This window comes from Lissotriton helveticus, chromosome 12 (genome assembly GCF_964261635.1).
Source record: "Lissotriton helveticus chromosome 12, aLisHel1.1, whole genome shotgun sequence".
Taxonomy (NCBI): Eukaryota; Metazoa; Chordata; class Amphibia; order Caudata; family Salamandridae; genus Lissotriton; species Lissotriton helveticus.
Window position 1 is genome coordinate 298539955 of NC_136073.1, and position 22987 is coordinate 298562941.

Here is a 22987-nt window from a genome sequence, read left to right on the forward strand (position 1 = left end):
GAGGTGCTTTTAACGTGAGGGTCGTGACAGAGCTCCAAGCAAGAACTGCTGCGTGTCAGGGACACACAGCAGGGCGATTGATAAATCTCATTTACAATTTGTCTCCATGGCGCATCTATAAATAAACCGTCAGTAGTGTGCACTAAAACATGGCACACTGTCATGTTAAAAGGCCTGTGCCGCTGTTCACAATAGCAAAACATATATTACCGCGGAAGACTGACATTGCAGACCCGCGAGGCACAATGTCAAAAGCCTTGCAGAGAATCAGACGGGCTCATGAGTGTCTGCTGGCCCGTTCCGCCAATTCCCGGCTGCATTTCTCTGTGAAGTGATGCTGCAGGTTGGTCTGACAGGACAGGCCATTAGTTCTGCCCGGCTGGATGCTTGACAATCTTATCCTCGTCCACGTGTGGAAGATGCTCAGAGGTCTTCGCTCCAGCAGGACAGATGCGAAGATCAGCAACCCGCCAGACTCACGTGCCGGGATGTAAACAAGCAAAATGGCCCTTTCAACAAGCGGGTATAATTGAGGTGCAGTGGGCCTCTCAAACCCCCTGGGCCCCGGTGCCACAGCAGCACTGTTGATAGTTCTGCCTCTGAAAGGTGCCCCCAAATCTTTCTGTCATCAAAGGTCACCTGCCACCCACAATCAGTAGCAAGTATCCATTTCAAACGCCTCTAATTCCAAAATATCACAGACTTTTTAGCAGATACTACGATCCATGACCTGGAGCAATAAAAAAAAAATATGTAGGTACAAGGAATTTTTAAACGATGATGTGGGAGGGAAAGGTTCTTAGCTCGCATTAGGATATGGACCGACAGTTGCAGGTAGCTGACACTGGTAATAATATTTCGGGGCTGGGACTTATTTTGTGTCTTCAGAGTTTGACGCAAAGCAAAGACAGAAAGGGAGAAACGCGAGAAAAAAGTGATAGAAAAGTGGGAAAGGTGGGACAAAGTGAAAAACAGGGATGGAAAAGGTACCAGCGGTAGTGGGATAAAAAGCCAGGACGTATAGGGTGATGGAGAAAAAAAGGCATAGAGTGGAATCAAGATATAGCAAACTTGGTGTTCAGCAACTCCTGGATTCAACAAATCTGGTAACTGACTTATTGGAAATATTTTACCCGACTGCATTTTATTTTTACTTATTAAGTCTTGGTTTCCATTATTGACATGAGATGACCCACAATAACCATTACACCTATAATTGGGTGGGTGTCCATGGGTGATGTCAGACGGGAGAAGCACTGACATTCTATCGTGGAACATACAAGTGGGTAGCCTTTTAAATGATTTGTGTGACCCGTAAGGTTACATTCACCAGATTGTCCAATGTCATATTTGGAGTTAGGCCCTTATGTATTGTAGTAATAAAAGCAGTGCCTGTGTGTCAGCTCAAACTCGCTGCCCACTAATTCAGCGCATTAGACATATTATATCCCAACATGCCATAAATATTTGTGGCATGGTATTTCAATATATACTTTTATTTTTGTGTGCCTTCTCCTGGGGTTACTTACAAGGCAGTTGGTAAACGTTAAATGAGGCAACTAGCAGTGAGATCAGACAGGTCGATGGTCCTGTATTGAGTAGGTCAAAGGATAAAGCCAAAAGTAATTAAATAGACAAAGGAAACGTAGCCTAAAGACTCGCTTGATCACCTCATGACCTTTCGTGGTCTGAATTTTCGTAAGCAAATTCATTTATCAATGGCAAATCAGTTCTTATAGCGGGCTGAAATGAGGGGCTCTTTAACTGCTTGAAAGACGCTAGATACAGGTACAGGAATCGTCTGTCACCTTCATTAGTGGCAATTGGAGCTCATTCCCATCCTAAAAGTGCCTCTTCTACCTTTTTCTGGTAATTAAACACTGAATTCTAAGTAAGAGGACTTCTTGTCATTTGGGGGGGGGGTTGCAGTTGGTCTGAATCATTGCTCTTAGGAAGTTGTATGTGCAATAACGGCTGCAGTGCGGGAGTAGTGGTGGGGCATGGTGGGGATGTGGGGGATGACTGATGACGTTGAGGTGGGAGAGAAGAGAAACGATAACAAACATATAAAAACAAAGCTTACCTTCCGCCTGCTGCCTGGCGCTTTTTTCTGTGTCCTCGCCCTCGCTGCAGCACAGGCTCCCAGCCTCCCGTGTGGCAAGTTCTGGTGCTGCTTTCATGTTAGAATTTGCGCTCCCAGGAAGACTGGGGGGGCATATTAGCAAGAACTTGCAATATTTGTCGAAAAACGCGCTTAGCGCGTTTATTTTTATCGTTGCCTGTTGCTGGATATTTTAGTGGAGAAAACATGCTATTAGCTACCTTTATCTCTACTGTGATAAAATTGCCAGCGAAAGCGGCGAAAGGCCTGAATATCGCTGGAAATCCAGTGATATTCACGCATTAACGCCATGGTGGACTTAGCCTGAAAATCTACCTCCCATTGAGGAATACAGTTAACTCAGGTTTTCAGCAGGTGTTAAATACTAACCCTGGGCGAAGGACTTCGCTACGCCCACGGAGTGGGCATAGTGTTGCCTACTTCGCCCTTTGCAAAGTAGGCGTAGCAGGCAACACTACGCCCAGTCCGTGGGCGTAGCGAAGTTGCCCACCACCCGCCTCCCTCCCGCCTTCCCCTACATACCTAATTTTTGTAAATGCGCAAAGAAAAGTAAATAAAAGGCACTTACCTTGTCCGCTGCGTCCCGGGGCTCCCTCTCCTCGTTCACGCTGCCATCTTAGATACCAATGCGCATGCGCGGCCGCCTGCGCATGCGCATTGGTATCTAAGATGGCGGCGTGAACGAGCAGAGGGAGTCCCGGGACACAGCGGACAAGGTAAGTGCCTTTTATTTACTTTTCTTTGCGCATTTACAAAAATTAGGTATGTAGGGGAGGGGGGCAGGCGGCGGGGAGGGGGGCAGACAGCGCGTAGTGGGGCTACGTGAAGTGCGCAGGTGGGGGGTAGTTTCTCGCCCACTTTGTGTAGCTTCGCTTAGCCCCACTACGCATACTACGCCCAGGATTCAATACTAGCGATAATCGCGCTTAGCGTGACTTTTTTTATTGCTTCGCCTGCTTTGGTAATAGGGGGAAGTAGTTTTAGCGACTGTTTTCAGTCGCTTCTAGTTGGGAACGCCCACTTTGCATGTCATTAGCGATAATAATCGCTGGCATGCAAGGGGATAGGAAAACCGTCTGAAATCGCCAGAAAGATGTCGCTAACGCCGGTTAGCAACAGCTTGCTGAAGGAGTAATAACACAATTGCTGCTTTAGCGGCAAAAAGTGCCGCTAAAGCGGCAATAAAGCCCTTACTAATATGCCCCTGGGTGCCTGTGTTTTGCTGTTTCTAACCCAGCAACGCAGCTGGGTTGGAAACAGCTCAGTGAGACAGCCCACCACTCCCTCTTCTGACTCCCAAGATACAGGATGCACAAGTTGAAAAATAAAATGATAATAACTTGTTTTATTATCATTTTATTTTTCAACTTTGAGGGTGGCAGGAGGCCGACGCTCCTCCGTCCATAGCGTAGGAACCACCACTGAGCATTGATGGTCATTCTGTGCAAGAGCATCAATGCATGCAGTGTTCTGCTGTTTCAACTTTGTGCTCAGTACACATAGCAAAATGTTCACCTCATTTTACCTTCTTCAAACGACTACCTATTTTAGTAAAACTAATCTCTACATTATGGCATAGGGATGATTCACTGTGGCCTCAGTGAAATGCCATAATTAGTGAATCCCATGAAATCCCACTCAGAGAATTGCAAAATTATTCAGATGTATTAATTAGAACCTCTTCCGACTGAGTATCGTGTGGATTTTGAAGTCTGCCTCATCAAATCTTCTTGTTCCGGTTAATGCCAGGCCTTTTTCTCCAGTCAAATTCCAGCAGTTTTGACCTGCTGAAACTAAACAAAAGTTGAGATCTTCTTCTGTGCCTGTGACTTACCAGGCGGGATAAACATGCACCATTTCTAAGTATGGACCATAATTTAACAGGCCGCATGTAATCAGGCCTCACTATTCGGCCTCGAACAGAACCTGGCAAACTCTGTTATTTTGAAATAATGCACTTAGGCCTGAATACGAGTGGTTGCTTAATTCCGACCCATGTGTAAACCCCTGTATGTGCAAGGGTTGAAATTCAGAGTTTGGAGGTAATTAGCGCATCTGATAATTATCGGCTGCATTAAATAACTCAACTCAACCTTCTTTAAATTTCCAAAAATTTAACGTGGGAAAAGCGTACGATTTGCACCATATCATGTGGATTTTGGTGTGTTACACACCAAAATCTGCCTGGAATTCCCCAATAACTCATATTAGGTGTTATTTATCCCACCCGATAAATAATGCAAAATGTGATATTGTTATTTATTAATTGTGATAAATAGCACCTAAACTTGACATCAGGCTCTTAGTTTTGTGGTTTGCCGTTGCGGGCAGAATAGTTTCTCGCACAAGCATGCTTCATAATAGCTCCATGCCCACCACAGCCAAGGACCTGGTGGGGTGCTCTATAAATAGCTCTCTGGCAGTAGAGCCCAAAGCACTGTTGCTGATATTGAAGCATTTTGTGATGTGGCAATTTGAATGAGTATTATAATGGTCACCAAATGCCAAGTCTTCTCTGATTCCCACGGGGTAATGCACATCTTACAACTGACCCACTGTCTGCTGACAACATTGTGCATAGAAAGAATCCTAATTCAGTTAATCTTTTTGTCTCTGTCATATACAAAAGCATCCTAAATGTTGCACAGCTCTTAGAGAGGATACAGCAGGCTCTGTGCCAGCAGGATATCCAGGGAACAAGAGCGCTGACCTCCTGTCAGGGAACTCTGCTCTCCGCCCCAGCAGCTCTGTTGTTGGGCCGCTGCCGCTGCGTCCTACACCTCTCTTACCAGGTAGGTGTTCGAGGCCATCCTCCACCAGCAGGCTCTTGTCTTTGCCTCACCCCTGGTTGTCCAGTGGAAGAGCCTTGCTCTTCTGCTGGGCCGCTCAACCAGACCTCTCTGTTTGACTGTCTTTTTGTCTGTCCTTTCTGTTTTTACTGTAATTGTGCCTGTTTTAATGTTTTTTTTTGTATTTTGTGCCTTTTGTTGTGTCCTCCGTTTCACTGTGGCCATTTTTGCTGCCCTTTCCCTGCCACTGCTGCCCCCACGGGCCCTCTCCCTGCCAGTTCCCGCCTCCCAGTTGCGTTTCCTTCCCGTTCCCTTTTTAATGGCAGCCACTGTGGACTGTGCGCAGCAGGTGTGCTGCTGGTGCACCTAAGGCAAGCTTGTCTGCACCTGTCCGTGACCCGACCACAACCAGCACCAGCGACCCTGGTTCTCCGACCGCCCACCGCTACGACTCGGCTGCCCTCCACACACTCAACCCCGGAAGGAATAACAACTGCCAGCTGTCTACACTGAACAACATCCAAGGCCAGTTCTCCTGCCAACATTATTGACAAACTCTCACCAACCTCTGCACCCTCACATCTGCCACCCTCCCGCTGGACGCCAGCACACCCAAAGCCCTGAGGTGCATCCTGCTCAATGTGCGCTCCCTGCATAGACACGTAGTAGAAATCTTGTACCTTCTCGTCAGATGTCGCATTCTTCATAGAAACCTGGACCAACCCCACCTCCGCCCAAACATCACTACCTCCTTCCCCAACAGATAGAAGATCCAGAGGTAGGGCCGCCCCAACCACCCAGGAGGAGTACTCACCCTTGCACACAAGAACTCCCTCCGACTCACGACCTCCAGCATGAAAGACTCCTCATTCCCCACGGAACACCTCCATTTCCAGATCTAGACCAGCCCCAGAACAATCCTATGCGGCACCCTCATCTACAGACTTCCAGGACCTTGAACCACTTTCACCACAACCATCACCGACCTCATCGCACCCCACGCCATCGCCTCCATGGACTACATACAGCTCAGAGACCTCAACTTCCACCTCAACAACCTCAGCGACCTCAACTCCTCCACCCTCCTGGACAACCTCGCCAACATCTGACTGAAACAGCTTGTCACCACCCCCAGCCACAAGGGAGGACACACCCTCAACCCCATGTTCGCAGGAGGTAACAACATCCACTTCAGCCACACCAGGCAACCCCCCTGGACTGACCACTACTGCGTACACTTCTCTTTTGACAAAGCCACCACTCACAAACTTACACCACGCCCTCCATGAAGGAACTAGATCCAGGTCACTGAGGAGCACCTCAACTCCACCCTCAACCATGATCCCCCTCCCACCTCGATGAACACTAACTCCACAGTCAAAGAACTACACAGATGGATCACCAACTACGCAGACAAGCTCATCCCCCTCCGCAACCCCAACAGACAGCGCCTCATGAAGGCCACCTGGTTCACCACCAACCTCCAAGAATCTGGACACACTTGGAGATGTCTTGAGAAGCTATGGAGAAACAGCAAAACCACGGAAGATTAGACAACCTACAAGAACCCCATGATAGAATACCACCAACTCATCAGATCCACCAAAAGGACCTTCATGCAGAACGAAATCCTCGCTAACTCCAGCGACTCAAAGGAACTCTTCAGCATCATTCAGGAATTCACCAAAGCCCCCGGTGAAGCCATGGATGTCATACCCTCCCAGGACCTTTGCATCAAACTCAGCTCCTAATTTCTTCTGAAAATCAAGTCCCTCAACAATAACTTCCACAAACAGACACCAGACACGGAAACCAATTCTTCCTTCAGTAATGACAACCAGCCTCCTATCTCTGCCTTGACCCTGGTCACCACCGAATACACAACCACGACCATGAAAAGCATTCACTCAGGAGCCCCCAGGAACCCCTGCACTCTGCACATATTCCAGAGAACCACCGCCACCATAGTTCCCGAGCTACGATGCCCCATCTATACCACCTTCCAATCCAGCACATTGCCCAATGACTGGAACCGTGCAGAAGTCAAGCCCCTCCTCAAGAAGCCCTCTGCAGACCCAACAGAGCTCCAAAACTTCTGACCCATCTCTCTCCTCCCCATCGCGTCCAAAGTCACTGAGAAGATCGTCAACGTCCAGATAACGGACTTCTTTGAAGAGAACTCCATTGTCGACCCTTCCCAGTCTGGATTCCACAGAAATCACAGCACCTAGACCACTCTCTTCGCCACCACAGATGACATCCACACTCCCCTCGACCAAGACCACACTGCGGCCCTCATCCTACTAGATCTCTCTGCAGCCTTCATCACCGTTTCCCTCCACCAGGCTCCATGACGCCGGCATACAGGTACCTCCCTCAACTGCCTCCTCTACTTCCTCACCAGCAGAACGCAAAGAATCAGACTCCCGCCCTTCCTCTCTGAACCCACAGAGATCAACTGCAGAGTACCCCAAGGATCATCGCTCAGCCCCATGCTCTTCAACATCTACATGGCCCCCCTAGCCGCCATCGTCAGACAGCATGGACTCAGAATAGTATCCTATGTCGACGTCAACCCAGCTCATCCTCTCCCTCACAAAGGACCCCCACACCACCAGACTTGGCTTTCAGGAAGGAAAGAAAGACATTGCATGCTGGATGAGCAGCAACTGCCTGAAGCTCAAATCGGAGTAGACAGAAGTCATCGTCCTCGGCCCCACCCCCTCAGCATGAGACTACACTGAGGGCCCACCACCCTCTGCACCCACTCCCACGGACCACACCTGAAACCTCTGCATTACACTTGACTCCTCCCTCCCCATGACCCAATAGATCAACGCCGTTGCCTCCACCTGCTTCAACACCCTCCTCATCCTTTGCAAGACCTTCAAATGGATCCCCTCAATCCAGAAAGATCGTCACCTACGCACTCATAACAAACAGACTAGACTACAGTAACACCCTCCATGCCAGAATCAACAAATCCCTGTTCCACAAGCTCCAGACCATATAGAACACCGTGGCCAGACTCGTCCTCGGCATCCCATGACAAGAACATGTCCCCCAACACCTGCGAGATCTCCACTGGCTCCCCGTCAAGAAGAGAGTAACCTTCAAGCTACTCACCCACATCTACAAATCCCTACAACACCAGACCCTAACAACTGAACGAAAGGGTCTCCTTCCACGTACCTAAGATAAACCTCCGCTCCACTGACCTCGCCCTCACCGAAACCCTTCGCATCTGCAGAGCCAGAGCGGGTGGAAAAGCCTTTTCCTACATCATGGCAAGGACCTGGAACGAGCTCCTGATCAACATCAGACACTCCCCCACTCTGCACACCTTCAGGAAGAGCCTCAAGATCTGGCTCTTTGGAGGACTCGGAGCTGCAACCCCCGCGCCGTGAGACCCTCATGGGTGAGTAGCGTGCTTCACAGTACCCTGATTGATTGAGGTTAACTCAAGAGAGTCTGCTTGCTTGCCCAAGGGTCAGGGCATACTGTTCACTGCACAGGACACATCTATTCTTCTAGTTTTAATCTCTGGCCCCTCAGCCATTTCCTTTGGTTCTTTTCATTCCCTGTATTGTTCAGTGTTGTACTTACATTATCTAAGACACTCTCTCTCTTGTAGGAGCTAACACACTATCACACTGTAAATAACTTGATCACACCTCAGTTGTGTACACATCGAGGGCCTGATTATAAGTAGCCCAGCTAATTCTGACGTGTTCGTAAACCCCTGTTCAAGCACAGGTTGGAATTGAGAGTTTGGCTTTATTAAACACATCCGATAATTATCAGATGCATTAAATAACTCAACTTTGGATAAATTCCGGCAGGCCAAACCTGATCAAATGTAACGGGGAAAACACACAGTTTTTACCATATTATGTGGATTTTGGTGTGTTAAACAACAGAATCTGCATGTTATCCCCCCACAAACTCACAATAGGTGCTATTTATTGCACCCAATAAATAACATACCCCAGGGTAATTAGGCCCTCGATGTTTCTCTGGCAATATTCATATTTCCACCTTTCAAAGTAGATTTTTTCCTTCAAGTAGAACTCGGGGAAAATGAGAGTCATATGAGATATATATTCAGTGTTTGACTATAGGTCTCAAGTCATTAATATTCATTATTAGTAAATATTGTCACCATATTTTACTTCAGAATCTAGCAGTCTTTTCAAATGGACAGTGCTTAATTTGCAAAATAATGAACGCCGTTGCCAAAACCTCTGACCTTTAATAGCACTGTCCTCGAGCCCCTGAGTAGTGTGCCGAATACCAAAGCTGCATAGTACTGATTACACCTCAAAGTCTCTTTAATCCAATGTAAGGCATTGCCTGCCCCTTTATCTCTCTCTTTAAGGCTCCTGCTTTCTCCCCTAGTAATGTTTTAATTGTCTTTCTCTTCCTCCTTTTTACCATTTGTTTGTTTTAATTCTCTTGCTCTCGGGAAATGTCTGATGCAGAAAAATAAGTGTTGGTCCACAAAAACGAGTGCCGGTGGCCCTTAACCACATCCACCAGTCAAATTAAGCATAGCACGTGGCACCTGCTATGCTGCTACTGCCAGTGATTAATTTGTAAAATAATAAGTGCCACGGGTTTCGCCAGGAGGCCACTGCAGTTTGAACCACACATTGCCCCTACCAGCGCTGCTCCTGATAGTAACAATACAACTACTAACCATCACACTCCTACAAATGTGTCAATTCGGACAATTCCAGGCAGACAAAGCTAGAGGAATGGCTTGGGTGGCAGGTAATAGTAACTTGTATTGTACATTGAATTAATAATTAGCTGTTGTTGTGGTCATCTCTAAATTAGCCAGACAGCGCCACCATTGTGGCAGACTGTCACAAGCGCCGGTGTTCACAAATAAGTACTGGTGTCGAGCACCGGAAACCACCTGCTCGAATTTAGCATTGGTTACTGCTGCAACTCAATAACCTTGACTTTTGTCCTTTGACCTCTAAATATGTCCTTACCATCGGGCCTGCCATGGTGCATTGCTTACTTTGTCAAAAAGCATGATGGTTCTTCCAACCGATTGCCACTGTCACGTACAACAGTAGTTTTGGTGGAGGTAGCACTTCAAGAAGATAGAGGTGGCAAGGTCAGCGGGCTTTCATGGAAAGGTCAATACAGTGCCCCTACAATGCTGTGAAATACCCCATGCATGCTGGGAGATAAGATATGAGGGCAATGCAAATATATCTACAGGTACATTTCCAATGCTCAAATTGTAGAGAGAAATCGCACATTGCACCTAGGGTATCAGAAGTTCCGCCTCGAAAGTGACCCACGCTGGCAGAGAAAACTCCACAGCCAGGATGGACAACTCAAAATGTAGTGGGGATTTCCATTGCCATTGTGGGGTGGGGTGGGGTGAGTACGTGCTACATTGACCTGATAGAAATGTTGACGGACAGGGGCTTGTGTCTACACTTGTTTGAATGTCAGTGCTGGCAAACACCCTTCATTTCGTACCTGTTGTTTGAGTGGCATCTTTGCAATCATACAATAAACAACCCAGATTGCCATTGAAACAATGCTTTTAACATTTCAACACCGCAGTCTACAACCTGATACATTCCTTTGCCCGACCCACTTTGTAGCACTGCCAGTAGGAAATGTTACTTTATTTATTTATTGTGCTCATAAAGTGTGTCTTACTGCTGAGAAAGAAAAAGAGTGCAGACTTTGTTAGATTTCAGTAGTCATTACGTGAATATCGAAATTTGCGTCCAAACGATACCACACCTTTTACTAGTGCAAACTTTTAGATTTCATGTATCTTGACTTCAATCTAGAATTTTGCATCCAATTAGTACCACACCTTTCACTAGTGAAAACTGTATTCGATTTCAGGATTCGTAACTTGAATTCCGAAGTTTGCAATCCAAACACATCCCTATCAATTCAAGTCTATACCTAAACTGGTCCTCCTAGAGGCCAAATACATATCCGGTCTTTCATTCAACAGATGTAAAATGTTTCAGTGGTGATTTATGTTGCAAATTTTTTACAATGGATAATTATGTTTGTGTTTTCTTTAGAGCAGAGAAAGAACAAGGTGTATCTGCCCTTCAGTCATGTCGATTTGTCAATGAGTGCTACAGCACCGAAACCCCCCGACTTCTCAAGAGGAAGTAACTTTACATTGCAAGGTAAATATCAAAAACACTTAGAGATTGAACTGAGAGCAGTGTACAGCATTACACAGCACTCACAAATACACTCTGTGCCAACATGGACTTCCACAGCAACCTCACATGGGTTTGCACCACTTAAGATCTTATATCACCAGCCTATTGAAAATTAGACACCAAATACCCAATGCCCCCAGAGAATCGTGCATGTATACATATTAGTCATTACCACTCCAGCCACCATCCATTTTTCTTATCACAGCCCTTACAAGTCTGAGGTGTGTCAAAGCCCATGAGACATGCACTCTGGGGCACATGCATCAAGCCCGCATTTTGCGATTCCGAAAAAGCGAATTTAACTGATTGGCTATTTGGGAATCGCAAAATGCAGTGCATGTAGGAATCACAAAAAAAATGTGATTCCTTAACATTATCCTAATAGTGATACAAAAATTGCGAATTGCTATTAAGTACTGTGACTCAATTCATTCCTATGTACCTACAGGCCGTTAGGAATGAATGGTAATGCTTTCGCAAATTGCGATTACCAAATTGGTAATCGCAAACAGCAAATGCAAATCCAAGGGTGCCTGGGGACCTAAGGTCCCCCTGAAGCACCCCACAAAAAGGTAAGTGTGCACATCCAGGGCGCACACATCCCCTAAGGGCATTTTGTGCACATTTGTGCACTACATGGCACTCTGAAAAATGAATTTTCGATTTGCTGGTAAGTCCCAAGTAAAGTGCACTGAGTGTGACCAGGGCCTGTAAATCAAATGCTACTAGTAGGCCTGCAGCACTGATTGTGCTACTCACACAAGTTGACTTTCAAATAGGTCTCAGAACTGCCACTGCAGTGTCTGCATGCACAGTTTTAAAACTGCCATGTCGACCTGGCAAGTGCACTCACTTGCCAGGTCCCAACCTTCGCTTTTATTACATGTAAGTCACCCCTAAGGTAGGGCCAGGTAGCCCCATGGGCAGAGTGCACTCTAGGTGAAAGGTAGAACATGTCCTGGTGTGTTTTACATATCCTGATAGTGGAATACTGCCAATTTCGTTTTTCACAATTGGAAGGCTACCTCTTTGGAGTTGCCTTGTAACATATTGCAAGATTTGGGGGTTAGGTTTCCAGAACTCAGAATTTAAAGATACATCTTTCAGTGAAAGTGTTTTTTAAATTACGGGTTTGAAACAGCCACTTTTAGAAAGTGGCCAACTTCTTGTCTAACCAGGGGCTGGTTTGCGCATTCCCTCTAGACAGTCACACAAAGGGAGCTGAGATGTGTCCTGCAGATTGTGATGGGCCTTCCTGGGCTAGAGTGTTAGGAGGAGTTGTCGCTAACATCTGAATAGGCTGTGGCTGCCTTTTGTGATTCTGTCTCCACCTCCTGTGGTGTGACTGGACATGGGGAGAACTGGTTCTTGTGTGTATGAGAAACTTTCTTTGAGGTATGCTGTCTTCAAAGGCCAAGAGGGATATACACATTGGATCTAAAACCCCAGACCTTTACAATACTTCTGGATCAAGAAGAACCTCAGACAATGAAACGAGCTGAAGAGCTGTGAGGAGTACTGCCCCTTTGCTGTGTGTTGCTTTGCTGGGTTGGCTTCTGCTTTGGAGAGGACATAGACTGCACTTTGGTGTGTATCCTGCTTAAGAAGATTGTCCAAGGGCTTGATGTAGAGCTAGCCTCCTGTTCAGACATATCAGGGACACAAACACTTCATCTACAGCATCCCTGAACTCCACTGCCTTGTGGTGCCAACTCCTGTTGTGGACCCCTGAAGGTTGTTTTGCTGCTCCTGTTGCTGAAACTCCATGCATCACCCTTCCAGTGCTGTTTTTCCTGCTGCAAGCTGCCTTGGGGTTGAAAAACACACACGTCACCACGGTGCAACTGGAAAAATCAATTCAGAACCTGTTTGTGACCCGAAGAACTGCTGCAGCCTGAGTCCTAAGCACTGAGTCCTAAGCACTGAGTCTCTGAAGTCCGAGATCCCCACTCAAACTCCAGCGTAGGCCCTTCTGTGTGCCTGGAAGCATCAACGCATCACCTGTCTGTGGCTGCAGGAAGAGACACAGCACCTGGATCGCTGCCACATAAACCTGCAGGGTCTGGATTTTCTCACACATCTCTGCACCAAACTATTAATCAACAAAGCCACGCAGTAAGGAACCAAGGATGCATGGCTGGATTTCGATGTATTACCTTCCCTCGCAGTCTCGCAGTAAGAACCTGACAGATCACCCCCTCTCACAGTAAGGAACCAACGCACATCACCTACCCTGTAAGCAAGGAACAGATGCATCACCTTCCTTGGGAGTGAGGAACCAAGGCACCGCTGTATTTCCGGCGTCTCCCCTCCCCTACGCCTGTTTTTCATCAGTAATTGTGAAGCATCTCAGGTACTTTGCACCAAAAGTGATGCATCATAAGTTTCTATGAATTGAACTGATTTAAATCTATTTATAATGATATCTTGATGTCTGTATGTTGGATTTCTGTTATTTGGCTTCTTGTTGTGATTAGATAAATAGTTGCTATTTTTTCTAAACTGATGATGATAAACAATGTTTATTTAGACAACAGTCTATAAACCATACATAAAACAATGGATCCACATAGCAATAAGATAATTAACCACAATTCATTTTAACACTCTATACAATTTTAAAACCGATAAAACACAATATTGGGATAAAATCTTAAAATCTTAAACTCTCCCGTCCTCCTTAATTGCCTCATTACAGATTCTCTTGTTGCTTTCAGAAACTTCCCCAACGCAATTGTAATATCCAAAAAAGACATTTCTGTAAGGAGATCAATAGCATCCGTACGTGTATTTACCTTGTACTTTAAAAATATTGGACGTAAAAAGGCCTTTCGAACAGCTAAAATCCATGTACAATCAAGCAATATATGTAAAATATAATTTCTACTTCTAGGCCACATTTACAAATACCATCTGGTTGGATCAGGGTTGCTTTTACTTTACTATCAATCTTACATGGATTTAGGCCCACCCGAACCTTCATGATTTCGTATCTTAACCATTTATTGGGCAGCAAATCCAAATATGGAAACCGGGCCTCCTTTTCCCATTCATTCCTTACCCAGTTAACTGATTTTTTTTACTTCAGGTACTCCAGATCTTGTGATCTAGAGTATTCGCGCCCTAGGTCTCTAAGCATTTTCTTAGTAAAGACTAAATCCAGCGAAGGTTGTTCGAGGTTCAATTTTAAATGAGCAGCTACTAACTGGAGGGTTTTCCTCACATCCCGTGCCCAGCGTAAGCTGCTTACTTGTATTTCCTCTCTTCACCAAATTGAGACCTTCTGTTCACCACCAGGCTCCTGACGGTTCCAGAATCTTAGCAAGGACATTTGTGATTTTCATCCCATGCCGTTAGTCCTATCTCTAATCTGATTGCTTGAATCATGGAACCGTTAGATAAAGACAGCAACATTTTAAGTATCTTTCCTTCTTCCCGGTCCCATCCCCTTTTGCCACTCAAACAGAGCACTTCTGCTCCATAAAGGACTTGTGGGGGGATCATAGCTTCATATGCCTTTAAAATCGGTCTGTGTGACATGTCACCATAATCTTTATTACATTTTTTTCAATCCACAGACCGATGAGAACGCCTTTGAAGTTTGTGCCACCACGTAGGTATTCCACTTTAATGTGCTGTCAAACCAAAGGCCTAGATATATATATTCGCCTACTACATCTAGTTTGTCCTGACCTAAAAACCAATTAAAAATATTTACCCTCTGTCAAAAACATAGGATCTTTGTTTTCTCCATATTTACAGTTAGAAGCTTTTTATCACAGTACTTTTTAAAAACATTTAATTTCCTTTGAAGGCCCATTTCCGTTTGGTCCAAGATCACGAGATCATCAGCATATAAAAAGCATGACACTTTATTACTGCTCATGCGCGGGCTCGCACTCTTCTCAACTTCCAAAACTGCAGGAAGATCTGCTAAGAAGATAGAAAAAAGCAAGGGTGGCAAAACGCACTCTTGTCTCAGGCCATTCTTTATAGGGATTTTCTGGGTTAGTGAATCTCTAATGACCTGGGCCCAATTATCACTATGTAATTCTTTTAAAATATTTAGTATGCCCACCGGCATTGCATAGTTTTCTAGCACTTCCCAAAGGCTACTTCGGTCCACTGAGTCAAAAGCCACCCGGAAATCGACGAAGCAGCAAAATATTTTGCCATTTTGCTCTATCGATTTCCTAGCTAATGCCCACAGGGCAAAACAATGGTCAATCGTGGAGTGGCCTTCTTTAAACCCGCCCTGTTCTACTGGCACGATTGATCGAAGTTCCACCCACGCTTTTAGTTTACCAAGGATCATCTTAGCAAAAATCTTTTCTCCTATATCTAATAGGTTAATTAGCCTGTAGTTCTTGGGGGCATGTACATCCCCTTTCTTATGTAGCGACCTTATTATTGCACCCTTCCAGTTTAAAGGTAGTTCCCCTTGTTCTAAAACTAAAGCAAACATTTCCGAGAAGAATTCCGCCCACCAATGCTGGTTTGAATTTAGTCTCAGGGCTGGCATATCATCTGGGCCAGCGGCTCTTGTTAAGTTTAATGTCCTAATTATCCTTAGGACATTGGTTACTGAGCAATCTTGTTTTAGTTCCTCTACTAGGCCTCTCCAATCCCTTGATGCCACATTATCAATACACCTCCCAGGGGCGTATAATTTCTGTATATACTCTATCCAAACATCTTCCTCCACTACGCAAATCATTGGACCTACCGAAGGTTCCGTAGCTGACAGAATTAGCTTCCAGAACTGCTGTATATTTTTAGTTTCAATTGATTCCAATAATTTGCCCCAGCAAGATTCTTTATAACTCCTTTTTGCATTGCGGATTACCGTGGAATATTCTCTCTTTATTTTTACTAAATTTTCAGCCTTTGCTTGCACAAATTGTTTCCGAAGGCTGCGCTCTTCTCTCCTGACTTCCCTTTTATTAATTAAATAGTCCTGGTTAAACCATGTTCCTTGCTTAATTTGTGCTCTACCTTTATTAATATGGGCCCTTACAACAGGCCTTAGTTTTATACTTAAGCTTTCCACTACTTGTTTTATTTTTTCAACAAACCAGGGTAAATTTTGGCCCCTCATGCAGCCTAACTGAACCTTTTGTTGTAGACTTGTTAACCTCGCGATACATTTTTCAGATAACCGGGTGGTTATCCGCTTTGGATACTCTATTTCTTGAAAGATAACTCTATCACAAGCCAAATGTTGGTTAATTCCCAATTCTAATTTTATTAAATTATGATCACTACATTGCATGGGGTTAATACTAAAATCTTTTACCAACTTGAAATTCCATGCCAGCATAAAAACATAGTCTATTGGGCAATTGCGTGTCCCATGTTTTCAGGTTTTTTTTGCCGGACGGTCCTGGGCTACCCTACCGCTTAGACAAAAGAAACTTTTTGTGGCTAAAATTGTACCCAATTTAGCCGCGTCAGTCGATATTTTAGTTTCCACAAACTCTGCTTTTTTTACCTCATATGCCTCTAGAATTTCTGAGTACCACTGATCAGACAATTTTGGATTTAATTTATGATTAAAATCTCCCAATAACACAATCAAATCATTCCCATACTTATCACAAAGTGCATCCATATCATTCTTAAAATGTGACAATTCGACCCCATATTCCTTCGATGAACTCCATTGTATATACACATTTAGGATCAACATATTTTTATATTTCTTGTCTGCGAATGTTGTTTGAATTCTGCAGGCCAAAAGCCACTTACACTTCACAAATATCTGAGAGGCCTTAGTCACTAAAGTTGTTGAAATCATGGTCAGCAAGCCACCTGCTGAACGACCAGAACTAGATTTTACTGCTGGTCGGTGTACTTGTCGAAACTAACCCTGGGCGTAGTGGGGCTTGGCGAAGCTACGCGAAGTGGGCAAAAAACTACGCCCACCCACGCACTTTGCGTAGCCCCACTACGCGCCACCCACCTCCCTCCCGCCCTCCCTAAATGCTTAAATGAGATTATAAATGAATTATAAAACCACTTACCTTGTCCGCCGCGTCCCCGGGGCTCCCTCTCATCTTCGCGCCATTGGATACTAATGCGCATGCGCGGGCGGCCTCACATGCGCATTAGTATCTAATACGGCGGCGCGATGACGAGAGGGAGCCCCAGGGACGTGGCGGACAAGGTAAGTGGTTTTACAATTCATTTATAATCTCATTTAAGCATTTAGGGAGGGCGGGAGGGAGGCGGGTGGCGGGCAACTTCGTGGGCGTAGTGTTGCCTGCTTCGCCTACTTTGCAAAGGGCGAAGTAGGCAACACTACGCCCACTTCGTGGGCGTAGCGAAGTTGTCCGTCCCGGGTTAGTCGAAACCCTTCCACTACTGGGGGTACGCCACTGAGCCAGGTCTCTTGTATACAAATTATTTCATTCTTTTTTGCGAGTTCTTTCACGGCTTCTTGTTTTATGTGCGTTCCTAGCCCATTTATATTCCAAGAGACCATTTGTGTGCTCCGTGGCTGTCCCGTTTCCTATTCTACATCGCTTAAAGGCTCATTCATTACGGAATCCTCCCTATAGCTGTATAAAGGTCCTGCTGGGCTTAAAGTATTACTCCAATTCTTCCATGCCTCTACCATGTCTGAATTGTTTATTATTATATTGAAGTTTCCCTTCCTGGGAGCTTCACTTGTCTCTTTCCTAGCCCCGCATGGTACCTTAGGAAAGATTTCTTCTGGGTGGCCTTAAGCACTAGCGCTAACTCTTATTTGTGCACTGGTCTAATCCCCTCTTTTCGGATTTCCTGCTCTGTGTTTACTATTGCAGTTATGACCAGCGCTGAATAAAACTGTACCTTGGTGACCTCCTTACCATCCTCAGTTACTTGGAATCCCACCTGTCTAAGGTCTCCTGTGCCTATTCCATTTAGACTTGGGCAATGAGCAAAAACATTGAGTAGGTATGATCTGTTTAAGTACCCACTCTTTTTTAGTTTTTTACCACCCCTTCCCAATTTCACCTGTTCAAAATAGAGCCACTTATTCCCTTTATCTACCTCTTCCTCCAACTTTGCATTCCCCTGATAAAATTGTGTGTTTAATCTAGGGACCTTTTCCGGGCTACTTTCCCAGTATACATTATTTTTAAGGGGGGCCCTCTGGGCCGGTACATTTACAAGTTTTGTGGCTACATGGCTTTTATTTTTTATCCCCTTATCCTGGTGGATTTGCTTCCTACTACAGTTCTCCTTATTTACTGGTGTCCTAGCCCAATTCTCAGATCTTATATTTATTTTTCTGTGTTCCTTCGCTATTTTAAACGGTTTTGTCTTAAACTCTTGTGTTACCACTTCTGTTGGCTCCTTCTTCCTCACCTTTCTTTTTTTAATCGCTCTTAAGTTAACCTTTCTTTGCACCTTTCTTCCTGCTACTCTTATTCGATTTGAGTGGCCATAGTTCCTAAATTCGCCTCTTCTTTTTACCAGCATAGGCCATCTTGACACATAAACTTCTTGATCATCGGTGTGAGCTTCATCAGCCTGACTTACTAGGGGGTGGGGTTAACTATTCCACCTTCCCCCTCCCTCCCTTGACCCATAACCACCGGATCTAAGACAGGTCTTAACATTGCAGGCATTTGTCCCCTAATACCCTGTAATTCTCCCTCAATTTTAGAGAGGTACATTTTTTGGCTTTTCAGGATATCATGGTTTCACATTGATACTTCTAACAATCCTTGTAACGATTTTTGCACCATTAGCATCAATTCTAGCATTGAAGATGCAGGAGTTTCTGAAGCTTCCAAGTTTAACCCAAGTGACGGATTTTCGCCGATTGTGTCACCATTTTTGTCCAGACCTATCCGGTCATTGACTTACACTAAAACCCACTTTTCAGTTCCATCTGGAGTTCCATCTAGATTCTGGGCAAATTCCTCACTTTACCTGTGGTTCAGACTATCTTCCTCTTCCGACGTCTGTTGTATTAGTCTCGGGGAAGAAGAAAGTCGCGGTGACATTATTACCCCCTTATGGCCTATCAAGGACTGAACTGATCGGTTGACCAGATCTATGGAGTCTACCAAATGTTCATCAAAAATTAGGGAGGATCCCCCTTTCCATGATTCGTCCACTTCTTCAGTTGCCATAGCTTTAGCAGGAGAAAAAACCCATTTAAAGTGCTTTCCCACAAACTCCTTAATTGTATTCGATGCTACACTCCCCTTAATTCCTCCATGTTGTAGTTATTTGGGAGCTTTCTCTTTTTTCTTTTGGGAGCATTTTGATTTTTCCTTTGCCCCCAGGGATGACAGGCTCTCTTGGGCATCTTGTTGATTACCACCATTCAGTTTTGCTTTCCTTGTTATTCCTAATGTGCTTTTATTTTTCCGTGGAGCCATTTTTTTCCTTATGTGCTTCCCTCGAGCATTTCTGAGTAGGCTCTATTTTAATTAATTAATTATTTATTCAAAAAACAACAAAGACAAATATTTAACTTACCTCTGTTGTGCCTTCTTTCTTGTCCTTGCGCTCGTGTTCTGTGACCCGTGCCCTTTTCCACTTCTCTTTCTTAAATTAACCCTGACTTAATTAACAACATGCAGGGTTTTTCCTTTTCTATGAGGGTCGGGTCACTCCAAATACTGTTGGTCCGTGAGTGACCGCTTTCTTTGCACTCCCTTTGCCTCCTCCTGCTTCCTTACCCCCCCTCCACCCTTTGGCCGCACGGGTAAACTCAGCCGGGGGCGGGGGAATTTGCCTATTTACCCGTTTTTAGAGTTTGTGCCTGTCAGTGTCTGTAAAAGTGGCGGGACTCAGGCGGGTGCCGGGAGGGTTGTTTTTACCGAACTCACGGACCCCGAGTTTCTCGTTTCCTCGGTTCTGTCTCCGCTCAGTTATTGTTCCTTTCCGTTTGCCAACCTCTAATTACGGCTCAGCTTGTAATCACCAAACCGCTCCGGCAGCCACTCTCTTATTCCTCTCTCCTCTCGCCCGTCGGATCGTGCTCTGCTCCGGCATCCACAGCACGTCGGGATCACGTTGGGGTCACGGGTCACTAGTTACGTACGCGCAATACTCTACGGCAACAACAGAGCAACCTTTCAGGGTGTCCAAAACCACCTAAACTGTGTTACTGTGTGTGCACAAATGCTTTTCCCATGCCTCTGTAGTTTAGCCTGACTGCTCTAGGCAAGCTACCAGAGGGTGGGCTCAAGCAGATGTAGGTGTGTACTTTACTCACCCTGACAAGAAGGAAAGGTCCCTACTTGGACAGGCTGCAAACCACTGCCAACTAGAGACCCCCATTTCTAACAATAGACATACAAATGTTCATAAAAAGGCAGCCGTAGAGGGTCCTACACAAATCTAACTTCCTCTCAAAAACCTCTGTTTGACTCATAGCTATGGCCCAGCTGCATGGGGTTGCTGGACACATCTTTCATTTATCACTTTAGTTTGCCTGCCTTTTACAGTAAGGGCTTGCATTCATTTACCCCTTGATATCACTGTGCCATGCGGCAAAGGGGGCTAAGTATGGTCTCCAGGCACTCATCTGTTTCTTTTAGATTTCTGAAAAGGGTTGAGCTTGTGAAACTGGATTTTGCTTTCCCTTTTCTCCTTCTGGCTCCTGCCGTGTCAATTGAATTCAAATGGAGATACTCAGTAGGCATCATGTCTCCTTCAGAGGATGGAGAGAAGGGAAGCCTTCTCCCCAAAGGTCGGTGGCTCCCTCCATAAGCAAATGCAGGTAGCAAGGGAGCCAGCATGTCAATACATCTTCAGGGCTCAGCTTTCACTCATCTTTGCTTAAATAAGACAATGTAGTTACCAGACATATGAGGATGAATATACCAGCTCATTCATCATCATTGAAACCCGTTTCATCCATATTGATTTCACTAAGGCTTATTCATCAGGAAAGGGAATTAAGGAGGAAAAACATTCTGATCCATTTGGTATATAGCCTTGTGTTTTTAATACCCTTTTCTTACCTTGGTCACGTATTGGCGGCTCTTTCTTGGGGACATTTTGTAATGAAGTGAATTCTACCTCATGAAAACCTAAGCTTTTTTGCTGCTTCAGAACTGTTATTTTAGGGGCTTTTGCTGTGGTTTGTTACCACAAAAAGGGGAATCACCCACTGTAAGCTTTTTGTCAAAATGCATTTGAGCTGTAATCTCCAGTGATCATTTCTGAAAATATGGTCTACTGCTGCAAACTTGGAGTAAGAGGCTGTGTTCAGGTTGCATATAAACATGTACGCAGACGTGTGCAAGGTTACAAAGAAAATAGTTGTCTGCTTCAGCTTGTATCTGTGCACAGGTGGCACTGTCACAGAATGGATCCAGTTTAAATGGTTTCCCAATTGCTGAGATGTGTCCTGCAATTGGGAATCCGAAAATAAATTCCCCATTTCTTTTTTCTTCTGAAGTTTAGATCTACGGGGGCCTTTTCATACACTGCATTTTGTAGTATGTTTGTAGTATTACAATAGTACAACAAACAAACTACAAGATGTTATTCCCAAAGCTACGTGCAGAGTTTATGCATCCGCTTTTACTATATTTTTCTGTGCAGAGATGTCTTCTCCAACTGTGGTGTCTCTGCACACAAACGTTTACGCTTTAGTAGTAAATGTTGGAGGTACAGGAGGAGTGGCTGGGAAAATGAGAAATACTTACTGTTAAAGCCAAGCGGTTTAGGGAGGAGTAAGGAGGGGTTAAAGGAGGGTCAACATGGAGTTTAGGGAGGTATGTGAACCCACCCACAAAAGAGTAAGTCCATTGCTATTTACAAACTGCACTAACTGCAGCCAAAAAGGGCCCTAAAATTCTAATACATGTCTCCAGCTCAGAGCAGAAGTTAGTCCTGCACCACACTGGCACTGCAACACTCTCCCATAGAAAATAACTGGCTTCTGGGCCTAAAATAACATAAGATAAAATAATGTAGGAAATATTGTAAATTACATTAAATACATTAAAATAGTTAAGAATAAACATAAATATAATGTAATGTTAAAATATATTCAAAAGAATACTTTTTTATTTCTAAAATATTTTAATAAGGTTTTTGCATTTAAAAATGCATGTAACAATACATTTAATTAAATTATAATTACATTTCTTTTACCTAGTTCTGTGTATCACTTTTAATAATTATTAATGCAAAATAAAAAAGATGTTGTTTACTTTAGGTGTGAATTTATTTTTTCATTTAATCTTCTGAAAAATAATTTCAATTTAATTTAATGTACCACAATTACATTAAATACATATTTATTTCAAAATGAAGTTAACAGTTTGCTTCAGTTATGCATTTAAATGAATCATATAAAATTAAAGTACATTATTATTCTGCGTCAAAATATTTGTATCTACTTTTTCAAAGTTAAATGAACTTTTTTATTTTTCCCTATACTTTACCAAAGGGAGACTCAGCAGTTAGGCAAGAGGGCTTCGTATAGTAAAGTATAGAGAAAAGCAGTGGCGTCACTAGGGGGGTGCGGACCGCACCGGGTGACACCATCACATGGGGTGACACTGTCACCATGACCGTGACAGTCAGTGAGCATCCTTTCATCTCCAACATGCAAGAGCATTGAATTACATTGTATGCAGCAGCATTTTCACTTTCACTTTTTACTGCTAAAACATCGCTTCCGCTCCGGTTGTCTGCTCCTCGCTCTCGAGGGTTGCCATTCGAGATGACAAGTCAGAGCGTGGGGGCTTTCCGGAGGCATTTTAACTTTTCACCTTCGGACACTAGTGACTCACCAGCCTGCCTGAATCCATACTTAAACACTGCACTACCGCAGAGACTTCCTACAGTCCAAAAAATCTTCCACACACACACCTGAACAACCGTCTCCAAAA

At 44.6% G+C, this 22987-nt stretch overlaps 1 protein-coding gene across 2 annotated transcripts in view; it reads left to right on the forward strand.

Annotated features, from left to right (window-relative positions):
- C12H16orf78 (chromosome 12 C16orf78 homolog) overlaps window positions 1-22987 on the forward strand; it is a 219738-nt gene that overhangs the window by 162931 nt on the left and 33820 nt on the right. For both annotated transcript variants that reach the window (XM_078669856.1, XM_078669857.1), the window contains one exon: window positions 10983-11093. In XM_078669856.1, coding sequence (XP_078525982.1) covers window positions 10983-11093 — 111 coding nt within the window. The remainder of the gene's footprint in view (window positions 1-10982; window positions 11094-22987) is intronic.